This window comes from Ambystoma mexicanum, chromosome 1p (genome assembly GCF_040938575.1).
Source record: "Ambystoma mexicanum isolate Mex_15411 chromosome 1p, UKY_AmexF1_1, whole genome shotgun sequence".
NCBI classification, from domain to species: Eukaryota; Metazoa; Chordata; class Amphibia; order Caudata; family Ambystomatidae; genus Ambystoma; species Ambystoma mexicanum.
Genome location: NC_090921.1, coordinates 1,478,463,986 through 1,478,489,762, shown reverse-complemented (window position 1 = coordinate 1,478,489,762; position 25,777 = coordinate 1,478,463,986). Strand labels below are relative to the sequence as shown.

General features: G+C 49.3%; 1 protein-coding gene across 2 annotated transcripts in view; it reads right to left on the bottom strand.

Moving 5' to 3' along the window:
• Window positions 1-25,777, bottom strand: part of IQGAP3 (IQ motif containing GTPase activating protein 3) — a 1,503,259-nt gene that overhangs the window by 695,355 nt on the left and 782,127 nt on the right. For both annotated transcript variants that reach the window (XM_069607146.1, XM_069607147.1), the window contains exon 24: window positions 23,010-23,162. In XM_069607146.1, coding sequence (XP_069463247.1) covers window positions 23,010-23,162 — 153 coding nt within the window. The remainder of the gene's footprint in view (window positions 1-23,009; window positions 23,163-25,777) is intronic.

Below are 25,777 nucleotides of genomic sequence, written 5' to 3'. Positions count from 1 at the left end.
GGGGCCGCAATCCATAAAGGGTTGATCCTCTGTGCATGGCACCAGACAGAGAACCTCTTCCGTTTATGCCCATAGCACTTGAGTCGCGGACGCCCTGGCCTTTGCAAGGACCTCCTTGCAGTCCACTGGGATAGCGTAGCCTCCGAACTCTAGTGCTACCGCAGCCAGGCTTGCAGGTTCAGCGTTCCTGGGTCGTGATGTAGGATGGCACCTCCTTCCCTGCGAGAAGATCCGCGTCCTTCGACAGTTTGACTGGGGGGGACACTGACAAGTAAAGAAGGTCTGGGAACCATATCTGCCTCGACCACGCCGGTGCAACGAGGATCATCCTGCACTGGGACCGTCTGAGTTGACTGATTAGTCGCAGAAGCAACGGCAACGGTGGGAATGCATACAGGAACAGGCCGTCCCAGGGGAAGTAGAATGCATCGCCCATGCTCCACAGCTGGGGAAACTTGCTGACAAACCTCCGGCACTTGGTGTTCGTCGCCGTCGCAAAGAGATCTATCTGGGGATTGCCCCATCGTCGGAATAGCAGATCCACTTGATCCTGCCGGAGTTCCCACTCGTGGCACGAGTGCAGCTCCCTGCTGGTGAGTCGGCGACAGTGTTCTTTACTGCCGCCTGGTGGAAGGGTACCAGGAACATCCTGTGGGCAATGGCCCAGTGCCATAGATCCTGCGCTTCCTTGGATAGGGCTGGGGATCTGGTGCCCTCTTGCTCCCGGATGTAGAACATCGCGGTGGTGTTGTCAGTGAAGACCCTCACCACCTTGCCCTTGAGGGATGGGAGGAACGACCCGACGGCCCAGAACACGGCTCAGAGCTCCCGGACGTTGATGTGTAGTGACGTCTCCTCCGGGAGCCAAAGGCCTCTTGCGTGGAGATCTCCGGTGTGCGCTCCCCATCCTTCCAGGGAGGCATCCGTCGTCACTGTTTCCTGATGTGTGGGGGTCTGGAAGTCCAAACCCGCCGCAAGATGCGCGTGGTTGCCCCACCACTGGATCACTTGGCGGAACATCTCGTTAAGGGAGATCTTGTCCTCGAAACTGCCCACTGCTTGCATCCAACGGGCATCGAGGAACTCCTGCAGTGGTCGCATCCGCAACCTGCATAGGTGCACGAGGTAGATGCACGATGACATCATGCAGAGTAGGGACTTGATGGACCTCACCCGGGCCATGTCCATGGTCAACAGCCGTTGTACCTTGCCCAGGATGGCCTTCATCCTTTCCTCCGACGGTGAAACCAATCGCGCCACTGTGTCGAGTCTGCCTCCCAGGAAGGGGGGGGTCTTGCGATGGTATCAAGTGGGATTTCGCGAAGTTGATCGAGAATCCCAGATCCGTGAGCAGTCCGCCGATCTTCGCTGTGTGATCGACGGCGAGTTCTCTTGACTTTGCTCGGATGAGCCAATCGTCCAGGTAGGGGTATACGTGGATCCCCTGCAGGCGCAGCCACGCCGCCACTGGTGCCGGGCACTTGGTGAAGACCCTCGGTGCCGACTTCAAACCAAAGGGTAGGGCCTTGAAATGGTACTGTCGCCTTTGGACTACAAATCGTAGGAACTTTCGATGTCCTTTGCATATTGGAATGTGGAAGTAGGCATCCTCCAACTGTCCCAACACATGCTGAAGGGTGACCATCTGGAACTTCTGGGACTTGATGTATTTGCTGAGGCGACGAAGGTCCAGTATGGGTCGCCAACAGCCGGTCTTCTTTCAGACAAGGAAGTACCACGAGTATACTCCAGAGCCCCAGAGCCTCTTCGGGACGAGTTCTATCATGTCCTTTTTTGGCATTGCTCGTACCTCCAGAAGTAGCTGTGGCATTGTAACGCTCACCTGATTCTCGCAGAGGCGCCAGTCTTGACTGGGCGACTACCGTATCTTCAAAGGTGATGTGTAGCACCCGGTTGGCTCTTTGGGCTGGACCTCTGTGCACTGTATGCCTGACGTGTAGAGTAAGATGTCTTAGGTAAGTGAATGCCGAGCTCTCCATCTGCCTCGGGGCAGGGTGCTGTAACCAGTTTCTTCACTGGATAGGTAGCGCAGGCCTCTTGACTTCAGAGGACTGCTGTCCGTCGTTTACTGCACGAACGGTAAGTTTCGAGTCATTCAAATGTCTGTAAAGTCTTTAGTAATGATGTCTCTTGTTTTGCAGGGTTCCGGCGATGGCGGATGACGGGCTGAAGTGAGTTGAAGATGGAGCCCGTGTGATGAATAGAAGCGCCTGGAAGCACGTAAGTAAGCGCTTGTTGCCTGCTTCACGATGCGCTCTAACTGTCTTTTTATTTTGCAGGTACGAGTTCGGAGCGGCTGCAGGGTGCCGGAATACCCACTGGATTAGATGTGGAAAGGAGTAATGGCACGTGAGTATTAAAGTTCCCCAATGTCTTAAACGCACCTTGTTTTGTCTTTCAGATGCGGGATGCAGCGCCGAAGGCCTCCGGAACGTGCGAAGAGTTGGTAAGCTTTTGTCTTTCAGATGCCGGAATGCTAACCTGTTCTTCCTTGTCTTTATAGGTGTTGCTGAAGACTGGATTCAGGATGGTAAGCCTTTGCCTTTCAGTTGCCGGAATGCTAACCTGTTCTTTCTTGTCTTAATAGATGTTGCTGTAGACTGGATTCAGAATGGTAAGCCTTTTTCCTTAGGCCCAGGACCGGATGCAGAAGACACGATGAGCGTTCTGCTGCAGAGGTTGCAGAATAACGCAAAGCAAGATTCATCCACCGGGTGTGGTTTAAATAGCCTCCTGTAGTGCTTAGGTGTCTCCTTCCACAGCCACGCCTAGGTAAGAAAAGAGTTCCTGCTTTCCAGAAGAGTTCCAGTGTTCTGAATCTAGGGAGTGGCTCCAGCCCCACCCAACAGGAAAAGTAGTTCCAAACAGAAGGGGATCAGAGGCTCAACTGGCAGGCAAGTAAGCAGCATGGTCTGCTGCAGGTAAGTCCACCCAAGCGTTATGAGCCCGGCGCTTCCAGCGCTGGGACTGGGCATATTTATGAGCCTGGTGCCACTGGCGCCAGGACTGGGTCCAAAAGGTCCCAATTGGGACTGGTTGGCACTCGGAACCTGGGTTATGGATCTGCTTCCAAGGGAGTTGGGAAAACCCTGACCTTTTGGAAGCAGAGATCATGACAGGCATGTGGTTTTCCTTCCTGGCCACGGGTGGTAGATGGGGACACTTTCTTAGGAATTACAGAGTGTGCCCGTTGGCCAGAGCATCCAGCACCCAACGATCAGTGGAGATGGACTCCCACACGTTGACGAAATTCGCCAGCCGGCCTCCCACCGGGGTGCTTGAGTGGGGGACTGACGTCACGGGCGGTTCAATCATGCTTGGCCGAGGCCTTGCTGCCTTGGCCTCCTTGGCGACAATTCTGATGTCCTCCGGCCTTGCTGTGGCCTCTGCAGGCCTCCTGCAACGATGAGCAGGCCGCTTGGCGGTACGACATGGAACCACCACCAAATCCTTTGGAGGCACCTTGAGACTTGCCTCCGAGGTCCGAAAGGATGGCCGTCGTTGATGGAGAGAACCGAAGGCCCGGGCTGTATCGGTGTCCGCCTTGATGGCCTGCAGTGACTAGTCTACTGCCTTGCCGAACAGGTTGTTCCAGTCGAAGGGCATGTCCAGTACCCTGTTCTGAACGTCCTGACGGAATTCGGTGGATTTGAGCAACCTGCGCCGGCAGAGGCAAACGCTGCGAATAAGGCTGTTGGCGATGTCCGTGGCCACCGTGATGGCATAGTCTGACGCCACCTCACCTTCCTGTAGGATTTCAATGGCCTCTGCCCTCTTGTCTGGCAGGAAATCCAGGAGGGGAGCGATCTTGAACCACAGCTCCCTTGCGTAGCGTGCCACGATCGCAAGGGTGTTAGCCGATTTGATGGTCATCACCGCCGACGAGATGACTCGCCGTTCCATGGCGTCCGGCTTCTTCCCCTCGCCGTCTGGTGGGGAAGTGGAAGTTGATGCCGTAGGCCCTGACGATTTCTTCTTGGCCGCCGTGGAGACCACTGAATCCGGGGACGGCTGAGCTCTGAGCCACATCAGGGCAGAATCTGGGACCCGCTACTACTTCTCATATCGGTCCCTCTTCGCAGGAGCCATGGACTGGTTCTTGAGCAGCGATAGTCCCTCGTCCCAGATGTCGTCCAGCAACAGGAGTGAAAGGACTGTCTTCCTCTTGGCCTACCGTCGTTGGGACAAAGCTGGAAAAGCTCCTGTGCCCTGGCGATCATGGCGTGAAAGGAGCCAATTTCGTCGGGAGGGTAGGCCAGGGCAGGGGTGATGGGAGATCCGTCCCGTCGTCACGACCGTCATCGTCCGTCCCAGTCGTCTCTGTTCTCGTTTCATCCCTTGGTGGAGGGGAAGAAGGTAAAGGCTGGAAAGGAGGGAGAGGATGGATTCGCCTCTGCTTGTTGGGTGCACTCCCCGACGGTCCAGGCGCCACTAGATCGTCCGCTGGGGGTAAGGGCAACCTCGTCCTCATCTCCGTACACAGGGTCTGGACAGCCATCAAGATCGCTCCTGTTTTGTCCTGTGGCACAGGCATTGGTTGCGACGGGAGCGACGGCTGGGGCGTTGGATTCTCTGTCTCTTCCACGGCCCGCGGCTCCTTGTCGACTCCACCATTGCTCTCTACGTCCGCCTCGTCGGGATCCCTCCCATAGTACCGGACTTGCTCAAACGTCTTGTCCAGGATCTATGACGCCAGCCATCTCATCTTCGGAGGTGGTATCTGTGTCCCTTATGGCTACCGTGCCCCCCCCCCTCTTTCTCGGGGGTTCTTTTTGATAGGTTGAAAAGATGATTCCCACCGGGGTGGCAGGGAAACTCTAGGCCCACAAGTCGATTCCACTGGGGTAGCCTCCACTGGCTTCGCCAGGGCCGCCACAACTCCTTCAATCGAGGCCTTGGCCGGGTGAATCAGGGCATTCACAACCTTGGCCCTTTCTGGGGCCTTCACCTTAGGGGCAGGGTCACCTCCTCACCCCACCTTGGCTTTCTCGGTCAGGATCGACCGGGGCTTCTCCCGAAGCTTACCTGGGTTAGCAGACTTCCTTTTCCCCGAGCCAGAGCATTGGCTTGCGGTTGATGGCGTCGGGGACATGGTGCCCTGCCTGGCAGCTGAGGAGCCCGAACCAACGGCGCTCCCGGTGCCCGTGGACTCGCAGTGCTTTGCCTTATATTGGGCCCCTGTCGCCAGAGCGCCCTCAAAGGTCTTAGAAGACCGCTCAGACGGCTTCTTCTCACCTGCTGCTGGGCTCTTCCCTTCCAGCCAGTTAGTGAGTCGAGGCCGACGGTCCTTCAATGTCCGGGTGGACATGTTCTTACAGAACGCGCAGTCCTCCTCCACGTGAGACTTGCCCTTGTGAAGGCAGTAGAGGCACCGGGAGTGCTCATCCTCCTTAAAGACATTCTGCAATTCACATCCAGGGCAGTTCCTAAACAGCTTGGTAGGCGTCGTGTCTCCTTTGTCCTGGGCCATGCCCACGCAGAGTAGGCCTCAAAGATCTTCCGGAATCCTCCAAGAAGAGACTCTCGACAAAAATTTGCCCTTGCGGGGCGTAGAAAAATTCAGAAACAGGTCCCCGTTGATGGGAAGAAGAATGAGGCTCATATTGACCGAAAAATAAGAGAAAACTCTTAGGAAAAAAGGCAAAACGCAGTAAAAGCTCGAGAGCTATAGCACGAGGACTCCCAACACTTGAACGTGCGGTAAAAATCTGAAGATGGTTGCCAGAGGAGGGGCTTAGGTAGAGGGCAGTCACTGGCTGGGGGAAGTATGACCCATAGACCAGTGATTGGTTAGTAGTAGAAAGACAGTTCAGAAACAAACTAATTTTTTCTTTACCGAGGATTCCCAGCCTGACGACGGGGAATATTCATGAGCATGTGAATCCATGCCAGACCCCATCCTGGAGAAATGTGTACTACAATTTTGGAAGAGCCCTTCTCCCCCTGACCTTCCAGAAGTGGCTCAACACACTTACCTGGGGCCCAGAATTGTGAGGAAGAGTATCTTGATATGCTCCCTCCCCAATCTCGCCCTAAGAACATTTGGTCTGCCTTCAACAGCTACCTCATTAATCAAACTGACAGTTCATCTGGAAGTGACTCAGCCCCTGTTTAACAAGACTGATCGCAATGTTCACAATGCCCCACTACTGTTTGTTCTGCATACTGTTGATACAACCTGTTGATTGTGGATACAATAAGTCCTTTGTGTGTAATGTTTTTATTTTGTGCTCTGACATGTCTATTGACAGAGGTTTACAGCAAACAAAAATAAAAAAAAAAGAAGAATGGGCACCTCTGGCTTTACCATAAACTACACAAAATCCAAAATCTTTCCCCTCACCAATGCAACCTAACAGCCGACTAGTGAATATCCTCTCTGCTGGTCCCCTGACGGTATCAGATACTTGAGGGTTCAAGTAGCACTATCCAGGTCTGCCTTAATTGCCGATAATTACACCACCGCAGCCAAGTACTTTGAATCAAAGGTGACAAGATGGCGTGCCCTACCGCTCTCCTTGGCTGGAAAAAACTCACTAATTAAGATGATTTTAGTCCCCAAACTTCAGTACATTTTTTAGAAATGTCCCGATTTGGCCGGGGCAAAAATATTTTGACGATCTAAACATAATGGGCTCTCAATTCCTATGGCACGCCGGTGCGGTTCGAAAGAAATGGCAACACATAGCCTTACCATATGAGAAAGAAGGGGTTCACGGCTCCGGACTTGACCCTATATTGGGTGTCGGCTCAAGCTAAGTTTGCCACGTACTGGTATAAACAACCCACTGCCCCGCCCCACGTCAAATTGGAAAAACTGTCCATAACTGAAGTCATCATTATAACCCTGATCTTCCAACACAAATATACAACTGACGCCCCAGCAGAACCCATTGCGTACACCCTGATGGCGTGGCGCAGCCTTCTTAACCTGATGACTGCCCCCCGCCCTTACTAGAAATGGCTCGCTCCACATATGGGGATTTCCTGGGCTTCAATCCACTCACGACAAAATCCTTTCCCAACACTGGCTGGGCCTGGGGTATGATGCAATGACAGACCTATTCCCGGAAGGGAAGTTTATTACCCCTCAGACATGGCACCCCGGCCATACTAACTCGGCATTGAAAATGCTGCAGTACTACAGACTCTGTGCTGCAGTCCGCGGTATGTGGTCATCATTCCCGGATGAACCCCAAGATACTCCTGAATTACACTACATTGGCAATTCTAGCAACAATCGGAGGGTAGTATCCTCATTATACAAAATACTACTGGCTAAGCTACCAGACATGACCCCCCCCCCAATGCCCAGCATGTGTGGGCTGATGAACGTGGCCTTGAGATCACGGACGACTTGTGGAAGAGGATGTGCTCCCACACACGTAAGGGTTCCCTACATTTCAGATTCTGCTGCATGCAGTACAAACTATTGAATAGGGTGTATCACACCCCACATAAAGTGACTAGGTTCAACCGCAACCTTGTACAGGTTTGTCCTAGAGGTCTTGCTGAGAACACAGACCACGCACATATTTTCTGGTTGTGCACTGCGCTAGATGCATTCTGGGGAAATATTCTCAGTGCACTCTCTGAGATTGCGGGTAGTGTAATCAGCCTGGATCCGATGGCATTGTTGTTTGGCATTTGAAGAGGTGACGAGGTTAAGAGAATGTCTAAATTCTTGAATGTGTGATGCATGGTAGCTAAGAAATGTATATTACAATGTTGGAAGTCCCCCTCTACCCCCACCTTTAAGATGTGGCTCTCGGCCCTCACTTGGACACAAACATGTGAAGAGCAATACATTGCTTATCTGCCAGCACAATCTCGCCCCAAAAATGTCTGGACTGCCTTCTGCAGCTATCTCAATAAAGAAACTGAAGAAGGCCCAACTCCACCCACGTCGTTCCCCCCGTGAACATGATGTGTACTGAATGCATAACCCTTGTCTTGAGAACATGATATCTACGACTGTCAATGAATATGCTATGGAAATGTAACTATGTGTTCAAGTTTTAAATGCTCATAACGTGTAACTGCCATCAACTCTGCCAATAAAACAAAAGTTTTAAAAAAAAAGAAAGTAGGCGACTAGGGTCCAGCAGGTTGAATGCCACGGACATATCTAGTAGAACAAGCAGCCCTGTTTTCCCTAGATACAGGCATTGCAGCAGATTGGTTTGGGGATCAAGCAAGGCTGTCTCGGTGCTGTGATTAGCTCTGAAACCAGAGTTTTTATTCTGGAAGTGTTTTTGCGAAAGGATTGCAGTTGAAGAGTAGCCACCTTGTCCAATATTTACATTAAGAAATTAGAGTTTGTAATAGGCCTAAGCTTTTTTGCATCTTTGGGATCTAGTCCTACTTTCTTCATCAAAAGAGTTATAGTGACAGTCTTGATGGATTCTGGGACAGAGTCATATCTGAAGGAGGAATTTACAAACCAAGTAAAGAAAAGGATAAAGATATTTTTATTGTCCAGACAATTTTGTCCAGAAGGATGTTTTCTCAGCAGGAAGTTGGATGCATAGAGGATAAGATCTTGTCCATTTCCAAACTTGAGATTGATTTAAAAAGTAAAACAGGGTTGATCCTCACTATGGACAGGTGTCCAACAAGCTGGAATAATTTAGGTTAGAGGCCAGCTCGGCCAGGCTTTTTTTTTTTGTATGTAGAACGTTTCTGGAGAGTCCCTTAAAACTCAATGGAGTCAAGGACCAATGGAGCTCCCTTCAAAGATTTGAGAGGAAGTGACGCCAGTAAACTAGATCATACTCCACATTGAAACCCCCAAATTCAGTGCCAGAATGTGGAGCCTATCCACGTAGAAGGAGAGCCGTCTCCATTAGGGGGCGAGAACCAGGCCGGGAGGCATATCCTCTGCTAGCGTCAACAAGCAGCAGGGGTGGCAAGGTGGAGAGGGGTGGCAGGACTGAACCTTAAGCCACAGAATTCTTACCAATGGTTCCTGTGGAGGAACCTATGGGGAACTGTACCAGAGTAGGTGGAGATTCATCTGAGGTGTCGTCCGCACCCCTGGAGCTGGAGTGAAGACCCCTTTTCTTTGAGGAAGATCACAAGTTATGCTAGTAGTCACTAGGAAGGAGAAATTACCTTACCGTAATGTTCTTTTTATGGATTCTTCTCCCGCAGATTCCTCATCTGATCAATATTCCTAAAAGCGTTGCTGCTTTGGAAACATTTGAAATGACAGGGGGCGTCGTAGTGGACCTCGACCTGGTAGTCGTCCATCGATCTGTCTTGCTCTGCCTCTGGTCGTCAGCTCCGGACATGATGTCAGGTGTCGTATTAATACAACGTCACTACGCCCCAACCTCAGTTCCCCCTTTTTCCAAGAGCGCCCCACACTGCATACGAAAACAGAGAATGGGCTACTGAGCCCTTAAAAAGTAATTAATTATAAACCTCCAAAAGAGGAACAATTGATCAAACGCTACAAGTAGCGTTAGAAAAATCTTCGTTTTAAAAAACTGTGGCAGGAAGACAGAAAACAGACACAGAGGACGATCACCAAGTCAACATGAAAGAGGACATGCGCACCAACCACAGACTTTGAGCAGGGATGGATAGGAGGGGAGATGAGGAAGCTGCATGAGAAGAATATTACGGTAAGGTATTTTCTCCTTCAATGGATTGTCTTTCTCCCGCAGATTCCTCACCTGATAGACACTGAAAGCAGTAAATGAAGGAGGCGGGCAGTAAGTCATACTAAGAAATTATGCAGCACTGCCCTGCCAAAGAATGCACCAGAGGAATGAGACACATTCTGACTGTAGTGGTTTGCAAACGTATGCAGAGATGACCATGTCGCAGCATGACAAATCTCCCGGACAGGGATCCCCCTCTGCAATGCAGTGGATGCTGAGACTCCCCTTGTGGAATGGGCCCTGATGCCTGCTGGTAATTCCTTCCCAGCGGACTGGTAGCATTCATCAATGCAGAAGATTTATCTATCGGGATAAAGTCTGCTTGGCTATGTGCAAGCCCTTACGGGCTAAAGAAAAGGAAAAAGAGCTGGTCAGCTCTCCTGAAATCAGCTGTCCTGGCGAAACAATAACAAGGCTCTCTTCGGGTCTAGGCAATGTAACTGTTCCTCATGCTTAGAAGGATGCAGAGGAGGAAAGAAGACCAGAATGTCGATGGACTGAGACAGGTGAAATTGAGACAACGTTGGGGAGGAAGTCAGGCCTTAACCCGAGTGAAACTTTCTCCCGGAAGAAACGCAGGAAGGGTGGCGTTACAATATAAGGCCTGTAGTTCACTCACCCGGCTGGTGGATGTAATAGCCACTAAGAAGGCTGTTTTCAAATAGAAACCGTAAGGGACAAGAATGCATAGTCTCAAAGGGAGCCGTCATCAGAAATGTCAGACCCAAATTAAGGTCCAGATCTGGGACAAAGGGAGTTGGTGGAAACTTATTTACAAGGGCCTTCAGGAATTATGACACTGCCGGGATCGTAAAAAAAAAAAAAAGAACCTTGATCTGGGCATCTTTTAAACACAGACAAGGCCGACAAATATCCTTTGACTGTGGTGATCAGAACGCCTGCAGAGGCCAGTGACTGAAGGAACTCCATCACTGTAGTGGTGGGGCAAGAGATGGGGTAAATCTTGCGTTCCCTGCACCACGCCTCAAATGTTCTCCATGTGCACGCGTACAAAAATCTTGTAGATGGTCTGCGTACATCCAGCAACACCTAAAGTACTTCCTCATAGAGGTCGCAGTCATCATATCTCATCCTCAAGAGCCACGCATGTAGGTTGAGGGATTCTGGGTCGGATGGAGTGTCCAACCTTCCGACTGGGTTAAGAGATCCGGACATCGAGGCAACCAGTGAAGTGACCAGATCCAAGAAGTCGGAGTACCACGTTCTCCGTGCCCAGTGCAGGGCGATCAAGATTATGGCATCCCAAAACCTCTTCAACTCCGGAGAACCCATGGAATGACGGAAATCAGAGGGAACGCGTAAAGGAGAGGGAAGGTCCAATCCACCAGAAACGCGTCCCCCCAGTGCACCGTTCGCTGGGGAAATCCCTTGAGCAGAACTGTTCACATTTCCTGTTGGACTCCATTGCGAACAGATCCACTGCTCGGGTACCCCAGAGAGTGAAGACCTCCTTTAGGACGTCCTGGCACACATACCACTCGTGCGAGACCGTGCTCTGCCAGCTCAGGACATCCGCCAAGTTGTTCTCTGTGCCCGCCAGATGAATTGCCGAGACAGAGATCCTGTTCTACAGCAACCAGAACCAAAGCATCATCGCCTCCGTGCAGAGGGGGCAGGAGTGCATGCCACCTTGCTTGTTGAGATAGTGCATTGCCACTGTGTTGTCCGTCAGGACGAGGACATGTTTCCCCTGCAGAGATGGGGCAAATGCTTTCAGGGCTAGCCTGATAGCTCGCAACTCCAGCCTGTTGATGTGCCACCTGGCTTCCGTCGGCGACCATAGGCCGGTCTCCTGCAAATCCTCGCAGTGAGCGCCTCAACCTTTCAAAGACACATCCGTGACCACTCTGGTCTGAGACCAAGGAGGCCAAAAGGGTTCCCCCTGCCAAAAGGCGGTTGCGGTCCGCCCACCAGGACTGGTCGTTGACCACCGATGCGGACACCCTGAGGAGACACGAGAGAGAGCCGATGTACTGAGACCACTGATCCCTCAGTAGCCATTTCAGGGATCTCATGCGCAACCTGGCCTCTGGCACTAGAAAAAAGCAGGCGGCCATGGGGCCTTGGAGGCGGCGGAAGGAAGTTGCTGGTAGAGTGGCATGGTTCTGGAACAAGTCGACCGTCTGTGTCAAGCCAATTACTGTCTCTTTGGGAGGGAAGCCCTTCCCCAGCCGGGTATCTAGGACTGCTCCGATGAACAGGTGCCATTGGACTGGTGTCATGTGGGCCTTCTTTAAGTTTAGGGAGAAGCCCAGCGTGTGCAGCAGCAAGCAGATGTCCTCCAAGTGGGACAAAGCCTGCACTACAGACTTCCCTCGGATCAGCTAATCGCCCAGATACGGAAATATGTGGACTCTGGATCTCCTAAGGTGAGCCTCAACTACCGCCATGAGCTTGGTGAAGACCCTTGGGGCGGAGCTAAGACCAAAGGGAAGCACCATAGGAGATACTGCATATCTCCTATGATGAACCTTAGGAACTTCCTGTGGTTTTGATGGATTGGCACATGGAAATGGGCGTCCTGTAGGGCTATCGACAACAGCCAGTACTGTAGTTTGAGATTGTGGAGAATATCTCTCAACCTCACCATCCTGAATTTGTCTTTCTTCAAGAACTTGTTCAAGGCCCTGAGGTCCAGAATAGGACTGAGACCTCCTCCTTTCTTGGGCATCAGGAAATACTGGGAATAACAGCCCAATCCTCTCTGTACGGGTGGTACCTCTTCCACGGCAGCCTTCAGCAACAGGACTCTCAGTTCGTCCTGGAGCTCCTGTCCCGGTTAGATTGGAGACGGTCTGTCTGGTGGTTGTCTTACAAATGGCAGACAAACCCACAGAATGAGCTGTAGAGCCCAGGCATTGGAAGTAATTCCCTGCCACTGGAGCAAATGCTCCGTCAACCGTCCTCCAACCAGTGTGCTGTGAGAGGGGAAATCAAAGTGGCTTAGGAGGCTGTGTCGCCCCGCCGCTGACACGGCCTGTTGACCTCTAGAAGCTCCTCTGCCCCCTCTGGAGATCGAAAAAGGCTTCTGCACTTGCCTGGCCGGTGGGAGCTTCGCACTTCTGCCGTATCTCCTGTAGGCCTATGCCCTAGAGGCAAAGCTAATGCAGCTAGGCCTAAGGATTTGGCAGCGATTTTGGATTCCTTAAATTTCTCTAAGGAATCGTCAGCTTTGTGGCCAAAAAGAAGATTGCCCACGAAGGGCATGTCCAGAAGCTTGGACATTAGGTGAAAACCCAGAGGTTTTTAAGCAGGCTTGGCTTCTTAGTGTTATGGTGGATGCCATAGATCGGCCCACACAGTCGGCGATGCCCAGGCTCGTTCGCAGCAACTTCCTGGCCACTTCTTTCCCATCCCCCACTAGCTGTAGGAAGCCCTGGTGCATTTCTCCTTCCGGGACATAGTGAGCAGCATTTTCCACTGCTGTCCATAGGCCGAAGGAGTATTTGGCAAAATTGCTTGCCACATTTGTAGCTTTGAGGGCCATGCTACCTGAAGTAAATGACTTCATTGCCAAGGCATCCATTTTTTTTGTTTGTTTTCCTGTCTGGAGGCAGAGTGGAAGTAGAAGATGCAGGTCTAGAAGAGACCGTACCTGCCTGCATAAAAAGCCCCTCGAGAGAAGGGTGAGAAGAGAGGTAAGAAGGATCTCTTCTAGCCGGCCTGTATTTCCCAGAAAAGTGTTACGCTCACCTGGTCTCTGCAGGGGCATTGGGGCACGGTTGACTCCCTCGGATCGCTTCTCTCCCCCAACAGCTGCTTTTTCGGGGACCCGGAATGCTGGGACTGTTCCGGAGGGAAGATGAGAGGCAGTGAGGATAGCGTGTTGGTGTCGAAGTTCCCCTTGACCGTTTCATGCCAAAATGTAGTGCGCAGGAGTTTGCCCATGCAAGCTCACAGGATGATCTCTCCATCCTGCTTTTCCTCAGCAGGGGCACTGGTCCAGATTGTGGAGGTCCAGACCGGCTGCGACCATTCCGTCTCGAAGGTAGGCGATTATAACTATGATTATTGTCCGTATTCTTGTGTTAATTCTTCCCCAATGATTATTGTTCGTAACTATATATTGTTCTTTCTCCGCTTAGTGATGAAGCTGGCTCAGGGGCGCGTGATGGTGAAAAGAGCCCATCCCGGATGGCCCACCGATGGTAAGAAGACAGTTCTAGGAGCAGCGCCAAATTCGTGAGTTGCGCTGCTTTAGCGTGTTGAAGTCTATGCGACTGCTCACCTTGTATTTCTTATTTTCTTTGCAGGTGCGGCTGGTCGGTAATAGATGGTGAGCGGTCTCCGATCTTCTACAGGTTGCTGAAGCTGAAGATCCGCATGGATGCTGTGCATGAAGATGCCACATGTTGATGGGAGCTCGGGACAGGAAAGGATGCTGGGCGGCACCCGCAGAGGAACCCAGAAGACAGGTAAGATGAATGCAGCTGCTGCAGAGTCAGAAGCGGTAGCGGTGCTGCTTCCAGCGATGGCGTGGCTTCAGGTAAGATGCTTGAGGTTCCCAGAGACTGAAGACGCACGTGCTGAACCAGGTAAGGACTTCTGAACGGCGGTAAGCGTTACGCTGCACTTAGCAGACTAACTCGAAGCGGCAGTATGCGGGTGGGGCTGGCTTATATAGTCTGGCTCCAGCACTCCCCTTAGGCCCCGCCTTGTGGCCCCACCTTGCTCCTCCTCCTGTCTTATGCATGTGCCTTCCCTGTACTAATAGGGCCCCGCCCGGCCTTGCTGCACTTGCCTTTTGTGTTCTGTGTGCCAAGCACACTTTGAAATGAGCTTGGTGCCATAGGTACCAAGCCTGGGTCCATTGGGACCCTGCAGGAAGTGAAGTACTGGGCCCTTGTCCAGTGGCCATGACAAAAAGGTAGAGATTACGGGAGGAATGGAACAGGGGTTCTGCCACATAATTGCCAAAGGATCGGCAATGGCAGGGTTGAAAGGCATATTACATTCAGTGGTCAGGCCATCATCCAAAATGTCGGTAAGGTCACAACCTTGTACAGGCGCCACTGAAAAATGCAATCCCAGGGTGTCAATAACCCTTTCTACCAGAGCCCTGAATTTAGAAGTATTATGAAGATAGGGCTGCGATTGCTGAAATTCAAGGTCTGGTGAGGTGTCTAGACCGCCGACGTCCTAGAGGCCTTGAGTCAGCAGTAAAAGCGGATTCTGGTCTTCAAAATAATCAACCCCTGCCGAATCCAAGTAAATTGGGTCGACATCCCCCTGGGCATCGGCATCATGTATCGAAAAATTAGGACCGGGGTTGCGGGGTGAATGTATGACAACCGTCAATGTCCAGGGTTCGTCTTTCAGTGCCAATATGGTGGATGTCGGAGTCGATCGAGACGCCGTAGCGTCGACATCCTTGGATGCACGGAGATTACCCGGCTTTCATTGTATTTCTTTTGACGTCGAAAGAAATATCGGCATTAACACGCCCGAACACAGTTAATTGTAAATTAAATGCTGCTACCAATCATGCTGGGGACCAAACACCACCAGGGGATGACATCCCACAAGCATGGAGTAAGAAAACACAGGAGTAGATGGGGTAATCCGCTAAACTATATATTTGTAAAACCCATACCCTTTGAATCATGTATCGTGAAAGCTTAGACTCAGCCAATACATCATCAGCTACTAGGCAAATGTAATCTAATTAGAAACATTCTTTTCATCAACAAGTTGCCAATTAACTCCCTTTGGCCTAAAAAGAATATTAAATCCTGCCATCAGAGCCTTGTAACCAACTGCCTTTGTCCCATCAGTTACTAGGGTGACAATGTACAAACTTAGAGAGTTATTTCATCTCCTCAGTGCGGAACCACTAAACGTATCTCAATTTCCAGTTTGTTGCAATGGTGTCAATGAGAACAAGTACTGTTGGCTACTACTTGGCACCCAGAAATTCTGCAGAACTGCGCAATTTTGTAGCGTTGAGGGTGGAGCTACATGAAGGAATGAGGGAAAACAGGACATCTGAGTGAACACTGCAGTGCGTATGTTATGGCCATTAGGAAGTCAGACCAAGATGCACAGTAGGGGTGGGATTAGTAACCTTACTTCTTTGGCTGCTCTGCTCGATTCTACTAGTTTATTTTAATTATTCATTTATAATACCAGGAGTGGTTTCTAAGTACGGGATCGGGATTCGTACCTGTATTGCACTGGGTTGTCTTGCTTCCAAGACAAACACGTTGCCCCTGAACTATCTTTCCTCCCTAGTTGTCAGTAAAAGGCTGGCTTGAGCAGTTTGGTGTTCAGGAGGTTGGAAAAGTAGTTTTTACCTCAGTTATCAGGAGGTGGACAAGTAACCCAGATCTTGGGGTCGTGTTCTACACTGGCCCTAATCCTCTTTTTGCTGTTTGAATTGGGCTTGTCAGATTAGGAGTATTTTCTGACTGGCGGTCTATATTGGTATATGATGAGGGCAAGCATTAGCAGGCACTCTGTGCTTAGTTTTTCCTCAGGGTGGAAACAAAAAGGGAAGTTTTAGGTTTATTTCTGTTGTATGGCAATGTTGCGTATTTGAATTGTCTTTGATCAATACAAGATTCTCATAAACATATAATCCTATACTCAACCAAGAGTTATAAGGTGCTCTTAAAAGGATAAACACTTTTATGTTCAATCCTGCTGCATGGTTTTGCTCTTGTTGCAAACAGTGAGAATTACGGGAAAGGCGCTAACAATTTCAATGCAGTAGGCATCAGGTCCGTAATTGCTCATGCCTATGGCTTGGTGTGTGGTAATGTCATGACTATCGGACCACAAAAAGTAAAACTGTGCTGCTCTTAGATAATGGAATACATTTTTATGGGGAGCATAGAAGAGGGTCAGGTGACCAAAGCATATGGCGAGGTTCCTTTCTTCATTGGGCCTGGCAGTGCACACAGCATTTAGAGTCACATAAATGGGATCATTCAGAATAGTTTTACGGTGTCATGAACCCTTTGACAGTTCCTCTAATGCCAACCAGCTAATAGCATACTGATAACAATTGAGGTGGCCAGCAGCCGAGCGATGAGGACGTGAGCTCGCTTCGCTCCCGGGCCGCCAGCCAAATCCTGAAACAATCCTGTTTTCCTGCAAGACTACAAGTACCCAAAAGTGCCTACTCGATGTGGGAACCTCTACTGTACGTCCCTACCTGTTCCTGGTGAAAATCGGTGCCGCAGAACCCGCTTGGTGACAGCTACTGCCTCTATCCTGCGGTAAGGAGAAGGGAGGACGGGAAAGCAGGAACTTGCGCGTTTCCCCCTCGCCGCCGGTGGGCCCGCTACGGGGACTCTCCCAGCTGCCCCTCCATAACGAAACAGATCCGCCATATTGAGACACACAGATTCCCTGGGATCAACGGGCGACCTACATCCTCACCCCCCCCCCCCCCCGGGAGAGCACTCAGCAGGGTGGCCAGAACACGGTGGCACACGGTGAAACCGTCTCACGACGCACCTGCCTATGTGGGAACACCGATACAGCTACGCCAAAGAAGTGCTGGAGGGTGCGGTGTTGAATGCTGTGCAATCCCAAAGCAAAAACTAACTGCGCACTAAACCCTAACACAGTATCCGGCAGATTGCACCCGGACTAGGGGGGGAAAGAAGCTCTACGACGGAACAATTGCCTCGGACGTTACCGATTAACGTTATAGACCATGCCAGCTGCTATGGGGAAAGACAAAGCAAAAAAATTGACAAGTCAAAGCAAAATGGACCAATTCACCACGGCCGCAGCATGCGCACAAGCGGACCATGAACAATCAAACACCATGTTAGAAACAGAACAAGACATATCCCTGAAGGATATCATGGCTGCGATAAACTTCAGAACCTCCATGGAACAAAAAATGGATAGCATCAGCACAGACGTCTCGCTCCTCCGTCACGATATCCAGAAACTGTCCTCCCGCACAGGAGAAGCGGAACAGCGGATCTCTGGGACTGAAGATGGGCTGCGCACCATGGAACAAAGGATGGCCGGGGTAGTGGCACGTCTGAAAACACTGGAGGAGAAAGCAGAGGACAGTGAAGGCCGATCAAGGCGAAATAACGTTTGCATCCTGGGCGTACCGGAGAAAACGGAAGGCCCTTCCATGGAACTGTTCCTTTAACAATGGATAACTGACATGTTTGAACCCCAGACATTCTCAAAGTTCTTTTCAATCGAACGAGCGCACCGTGTGCCCACTGGAAGACCGATACCCGGCGCACCTCCACGCACCATAGTTGCAAAACTGCTGAACTATAGAGATAGAGATGCGTTACTCCAGACGGCGCGAGCCAAAGGCACACTGACCTTCAATGGATCCAAGGTAACTTTCTTCCCTGACTACACAAGGGAGGTCCAGAGAGCCAGGCAATCTTTTGATCAGCTCAAAAAAACTCCAGTCCCTACACGTAAAATACAGCCTGCTCTTTCCGGCCCAGCTCAAGATCTACCACGGCGGGACAACAGTACACTTCACAGACCCAAAAGAAGCGTGGAACTGGGCAGAGAAACACATTGAAGGCGACTGGAAACTTGCAAACAACAGAACCAGAAACAGAAACCGGCGTGAGCCACTAGACAGAAGGCGTCCAGCTCCACAACCTCCGATGCAGGAACCACCACAACAAGAGGAAATGGGCTGAAACAGTGGCACCATCAAGAAATACTACTCAATCGCGGCCCATTTAACGAACTATCATACCACACTGATGTAATTCAGGCACGCGGCCCGCGAGGCACGGGAGCACTCACTGCATCGGCCAAAGCCACGCCCTCAGCTCAAGACTTGAGACTCGGAACACCAGACTTGCCTAAGAACAGTAAGTCGAGAGAAAGGTGTAAACAGTTCACATTAAGTTAATCTGGCGGAATAGTTGTTTGACGCCAGTAGAGTTAGGGCGACAGGTACTTCATGTTGGGGAGGAGTATAGGGAGGGGGGGCGGGGTATTGTTTCATGTTAGTTATGTTCCAAGACACCACACCATTTATAATGTCAAAAAGCACACCATCTCTAGCACACCAATTGTCACTCCGATCTTGCCAGCAGACCACACAACACAGACGGAAATGCATGTCCTGACAAAAAACCAGCCTGCCCTTAAACTTGGCAGATATTACCATAGCATGAAACACTCCAATGCTATCAAGGGCCCGACGCATACTGTTGTCATCCACACACGCGTCAAATGGCAGGAATCAATAACGTGAACAAAAACAGGACAGTCCGAGTGATGACTTCGAATGTAAATGGGCTCGGCAATTGTATCAAAAGACGTCTAGTACTGCAAACACTGAATAGACATTCCCCGGATGTGGTATTCCTGACGGAGACACATCTAGCCGGTACCAACTGCTCATTCTTTAGATGCACCAACTACAGACTAGCATTCCACGCCGGCTTTACCATGGGGTCACGAGGGGTACTGATCCTAATACATAAAAGACTCCCCTTTGTGCCCACATCCATTACGCAAGACACGGGGGGGAGGTTTGTACTCACGACAGGTACAATTGGAGAACGCTCGGTGACCATGATGGGGTGTATGCACCTCCTAACCTACTGACCCCCCTGACTAACGACATTACGCCTCTAATTATGAATAATCTTGCAGACCTTACATTGATTGGGGGAGACTTTAATGAGGTAATGGACGTGGACCTTGATAGAACACCTAGAAGATCCAGAAATCCGAACACACGTACAAAACTTGCCACATTCACTAGCGCACTGGGACTGCAAGATGTATGGAGAACGCTGCACCCTGCCACAAGGGAATATTCATACCATTCTGGCGCACACGCCTCGCTGTCTAGACTGGACTATCTCCTACTGCCACTGAATAACATGCACGAAGTACGTGAGGCACAATTTCTCCCCAGAGGTATATCAGATCATTCCCCACTTGTAATAACACTTAATACCAACGGGTCGATCCCACCACCCAGCTGGCGATTGAACAGCTACTACCTAGGCTTCCCAGAGCTAGTTGAACATATCCAAAAGACCACTGAAGAATATTTTGAGAGGAATACCAACTCAGTGGATAACCCGGTAACACTATGGGAGGCATTCAAGACAGTACTCAGAGGGGAAATAATAGCCTGGACCACAGCCCATAAAAAGAAACAAGCAGAAGCAATACGCCATGCCGAAGCGAAAGTGCAAAAAGCAGAAACCGATCACCTAACCCATGACAACTCGGAAACGCACCGCGCACTACAACTGGCGCAGGCGCAACTCCAACACATAGCCCTAGACAATGCAAAACAGGCGCACACTGCAATGCGCGCAAAGATATACGAAACAGGGGATAAAGCCGGGAAAATGCTGGAATGGCTGGAACGTAGAGACCTGGGCTTCAGCCAGGTCAGGCAACTAACAGGAGAATCAGAACCATTAGTGACAGACGTAGACATAGCGGAGGGTTTTGCAAAATACTACACTGAGCTATACAAAGCACCAACCTCACCACCTGTAATGAACATCCTAGAGGAAATTACCCTCCCCACCCTAAACACAGAGCAGTCTACTCTACTAGAACAGGTAATCACTGAAGAGGAATTAACCCAAGCCATGTCAGAACTCCAATCGGGCAAGACCCCGGGCCCGAACGGCTTCCCCATTGAAAAATGGAAAAAAATAGGAGCAAATGTAATTTCCCCCACACTTACTTCGCTTACTACAACACTCACACTCACAGGGCTGTCTCCCCCCTGACTTAAGGAAAGCCACAATTATAGTCCTGCCCAAAGCAGATAAACCACCCGACAAATGCAGCTCCTACAGGCCCATTTCTCTCAAACTGCGAGGCCAAAATATTGGCAAAGGTACTAGCCAACCGCCTCCAACAAGTCATACACACACTTATAGATCCCGACCAGTGTGGATTCATGCCACAGAGATCCACTAGACAAAACATAAATAGGCTGCACACAGCACTGGAGAAGCTATCTGAGATACAGGACCCTCTGGCTTTACTCGCCATAGACTTCGAGAAGGCATTCGACTCAGTCTACTGGGAGGCAATATGGACCATTATGCAACGTATGGGCATAGGACCGCACTTCATGAGCTGGGTCAAACTACTTTACAACCGCCCCGAAGCAGCCACAAAGGTAAATGGGCACGTCTCCAATACCTTCCACCTAGGCAAGGGCACGAGACAGGGTTGTCCCCTGTCCTCCCTAATCTTTGCAATAGCAATTGAGCCCCTAGCAATTCTATTAAGATCCACACAAACATGGAGCGGCTTCAGATGGGCAGACGAATGGGAGGACAGGGTATCCTTATACGCAGACGACTTGTTAGTATATCTGAAAGACCCACGCAAATCCTGTCCCATAGTGACGCGATTATTAATAAAATACGGTGCATTCAGCGGCCTTCACGTCAACTGGACTAAATCCATACTATTCCCACTGAAATAAATAGACAACGCGGTGCCAGATGAGTGCCCATACTATGTGGAAAAGGAGAAATTCAGATACCTAGGCATCCAAATCACGAACAACCTGACAGACTATGTGCCCAATAACCTGTACCCAATAATGACGAGATTTAAAGAAGACGTCCGGCACTGAATGTCCCTACCAATAACACTACTAGGCAGAGCCACACTTTTCAAGATGCTGGCGCTCCCCCGCTTCCTATATATACTTGAAAACGCGCCACTATCTATAGCGCCCAACGATTTCCGTAAAATAGCCCAGACGCTCAGAAAACTGCTATGGAATGGAGGTCACCCTCGCTTAGCATTAACCACACTACAAAGATCTGTATGGGAAGGCGGAATCGGACTGCCCCGATTGCAAACCTATTACTGGGCTAGTCAGATGGCAATAGTGAACGACAGGCTCCACGCGGACATGACATTACCACACAACAGAGAACTACATCCTAACCGAAATGAACGATCCATTTAGGTACCTCTACCGGAAAAAAAACCGAGCTACTACCCCATCCATGCTGTCACACATTTCCCTAACATGGACAAACATCCACAAATACTTAGGCTGGGACAATAAGCTGACCCCAGCTCAACCGTTGTGGGATAAACTACTCCCGGAAATGAATAAACTTCCAAAATGGCACTCTTGGACCCAAGCGGGCATCACTAAAATTGGCGACATAATAAAAAGTAACGAAATAATACCATTTGCGGATCTAATCACCACCTCCGATCTGACGATAAATGAGCAATATCGCTACACACAACTCAAACATGCACTACAGACCCATCTCCCTGAGATGATCGACATGCCTGAGTACACCCCTTTAGAACGTAACCTATTCCCGGACATGATTAAAAACAAAGTCACATCTACCATGTATAGTGCCATAACATCCTTTGCCACCGGAGAACTAGCGAGCCTGAAAGCCAAATGGGAGGGGGACGTAGGTGACATACTCCCAGAGGAATGGGTAACTGCCCTGATGTTCCCCAGAGAAACAGCAATCTCCGCCAGGCTAAGATTGATCCAACTTAAAGTACTGCATAGAATATATTACCCGAGGATGGCACTATTCAAATGGGGTAAGATCTCCTCTTCAACCTGTTTGAGATGCAAACGAGATGAGGGCACATACTATGGGACTGTACCATAATCCGACATTACTGGCAGCAATGCTGCGATGATCTCTCAAGAGTACTGGGTAGAACGATCCATAGAAATGCAAAACTGTTACTACTGGGAATAGATGATGAGGTCGAACTGTCACGCTACGAGAAAGTGCTATTATTCCCGACCACTGCGTTAATCAAGAGGAACATAGCGCAACTCTGGGGCTCTGAAACGGCACCAAACTATGAACAATGGATCACGGACGTGAACATTTGTGTCGCAATGGAAAAGAGAGTCTACACGGCCAGGGGATGTCCTGAGAAAGGCCCAAAAATTTGTCAAAAGTGGGAAGACGCACACTGAAAGGTGGCCCCCGTCCGGAAGCGGAATGGCACCCAAGGACGTGAACAGAAATTGTAAAATCATACACTACTGGCATAACAAAGACAATTGACAGTGCTAAGAAGCTGTATTGTAATGGGTACGTGGAAAGCATTTGTTGGTGGGTGGGGTAGGGACATAACTTTTATCTCGCTGCGCGAGACATATGTTTTCTTTATGTGAAAAAACAATAAAAAATGTATTAAAAAAAAAAACAATTGAGTCAGTCATGAGCTCAAGGAGTATCAGTACGGCAGAGCGGCATTTATTCCAGTATACAGAATGCTTCTGATGTTGGCCATGCAAACATTCCCTTTCATGCAAAATGGAATGAGCAAAGATAAACAATTGCTTCTCACCTGAAGCAAGTAAAACAGATGCTGGTAGGCCTCTAGCTTTTGACGTTTCTCTTTGCTGAGTGATTTCAATCCCTTCTGCTTGTCAATGGCCATCATGTCAGACAGTTGCTCTTTGTTTTTCTTGGTTAATTTTTTGCAGTGGGAAACCACTTCCTAAGAAAAGAAAATCAGTGACAGTTAATTTGTGCCTTTTACATGACATTTACAGTGGTCTTGAAAAATGCAGGCTTTCGTCCGAAAGACATTTCGATTCTATTTTTCAAAACAATTTAAGAAAATAAATTAAGAAAAGGAAGGACAGGAGGAAGAAGAGGAAGTGGAACTGCATTATACTTCATTTTATCGGGCAATACCCAGCTACTCGGCAAGTTCAATATCTTTGCCTTGCCGGAAAAACAGTTTCATTTGATTTGCCTTACTCATAAGAAACAATTTTGCTAGTAGATGTGTTCTGTGCCACAAAGGCAAACTTCTCAAATAACAAAGTGTGCTCATCTGCAGTAAAGTGCTTGGCCACACAGCACTTACTTGGTGGCAACATTTCTAGTCTATAAATATCCAGGTAAACGTCTGCCTACTAAATAGGAGATATTACATGTCTCAGAAGTGTACACCTGCACTCGCACACTAGCTTCGTCTCATCACTGCCCATCTGAGTACCCATCAACTTGCACTTATTCCTGAGCCCTTAGCACATGTAGTTTGTCGAACAACCATAAATTAGGAGAGAGGAGAATACTGTTCCAAAGCTCAAGTAACCTTAAGCAAAGATATAGGGAGCAGTATTTCTTAGACTCCCTTTGTAGGGCATGTGTCTCACCTTTGTCTAGTCTTTACCCCACAGACCTCTAGGAAATGCAAGTACTTCATTAGCATATACATTCCTCCAGCCTACATTTCAGTTAATCCCAGAGCACAAGTGTCACCAGTGGGTCATAAAATAACAGCCAGCTCAGCACCCCTTGCGCCTTTGTTGGTCATGTATCGTAAATGGCTGAAAAGGAAATTACAGCTACGAGGCATTCAGACCAATGCAAAGGTAAATTACTTTTCTGGGCATACATTTCCAGCCACCTGTGTTGTATTCAGGGAAGATTGGGGCATCTATGGCTTGCGGGTCAGTGTCCTTGGCAAGTATTTTAAGTCATTACTTCCAAATATATCCAATGTGTTTAACTGGGAGTAGGTGGGAACAGTGGGAGAAGTAGACCCTTTTATACAGCAAAGACCAGTACACAGATATCAATGTTCTAGACTGGCAAGTGATACAGCATTAACTGCATTTCAAATAAATTGTCCAATGATTCACAAATGACTAAGTCTGGTCCAGTTTAAGACTGGTTATTAGATCCTTTAGCTTGTATTCTTTTACAGTGAAACTTCCCTCTACATCTGAGTTTGGAGTATGGTTTCGGCAATCCCAGTCCGAGAACTTTGCACATTTATTCAAAGAAATGTTAACAGTTTATATACTCTGAACTAAGATGATAGCCCCCTACTCCACAGTCTAACAGGATGTCCCTTACCTGGTTTGAATCTAGGTATCCCCTTGCTCAGACACAGGCATGACCAGTCCAAACAGATCATGTCCCCTTTATCCAAAGGGGAAACATTTTGTTTATATAAGAGGTTTTATAACACACCAAATTGAGGTGCAAATGCTTCAGAGAGGGGAATGGAAGAAACAGAGAGGACAGACAAATATGCAATGCCAAAACCCATTTTTAGCATGGACCTAGGCTGAGAATCGTAAAGAAGATAACCACTCTTGTCGCCTCCTTTCTACTGCCTGAGCAAGTAGGGGCAGTCATAAGAGTGACTTCTAAATCATGTTTCCCTGAGGTAGACCTTCCAGTTCCATTGCCTCCCTTGTCAGTAGACTCCCTCCTTAACATCCAAACTTCAGTGTTATAGCCACAGGAAGAGACCTTCTTTCGCCAAATGCAGGGGAGGTTTAACTGTTGCAGCATTGGATAATTCAACGAAGATAATTGGTTAATAAGCACATATTTTACACATACATTCAATACAGTGAATGATACTGCATGTTTAATAAAATGCATAATATATTCATGGCATCCACATCAGCATAACCTTCAAACCACTTTGAAGAGATCTAAAGACTCGCTACCCTTTGTGATGGGCAGTGAGTGCTTATGCATGGGCAAGTAGTGAGAAAGGGGAGCAGCGAGAAGAGTCACGGGGGCGGTGAGGCATGGAACACTGAGGTGGAGGGTAGAGGAAGAGAGGAGGGAAGATGGTGAGTAGACAGATCCAGTCAGGAGGGTACTGAGGAGCAAGACCAATAACAGCTTTGTAGACTAGGAGAAGGAACTTAAAAAGGGTAGAGATGGTAAATTGATCATTTGGACACATTCTTAGAGGGATTGTAGTTTCAATGTTCTGACTCATTCCCCATTCATCTACAATATGGGTGAATATCAGTATGCCAACACCACATTCCTTGTGTTCAGTTAGTTGGTATATGTCAGTAATTGGGCAATTGAGGTTAGTAATAATGTGGTGCATATTTCCCTTTTATATTGGTGATATAGGCTGGAAAGGTGAGGAGTTTACATTTCAGGAAGTACCTTCGTGTTTGCATGTTATAGCTCTTATAGCAAGCACCACCGGGGAGGGTGGGGGCGGGGAGGGAAGCCTACCGCGCAAAGCATCCAGAGTGATGTATAGCTGAAAGACAAGCTCTGTACTCATCTTATGTTGGGCAAAAAGACAAGCTCTGTACTCATCTTATGTTGGGCAATTTA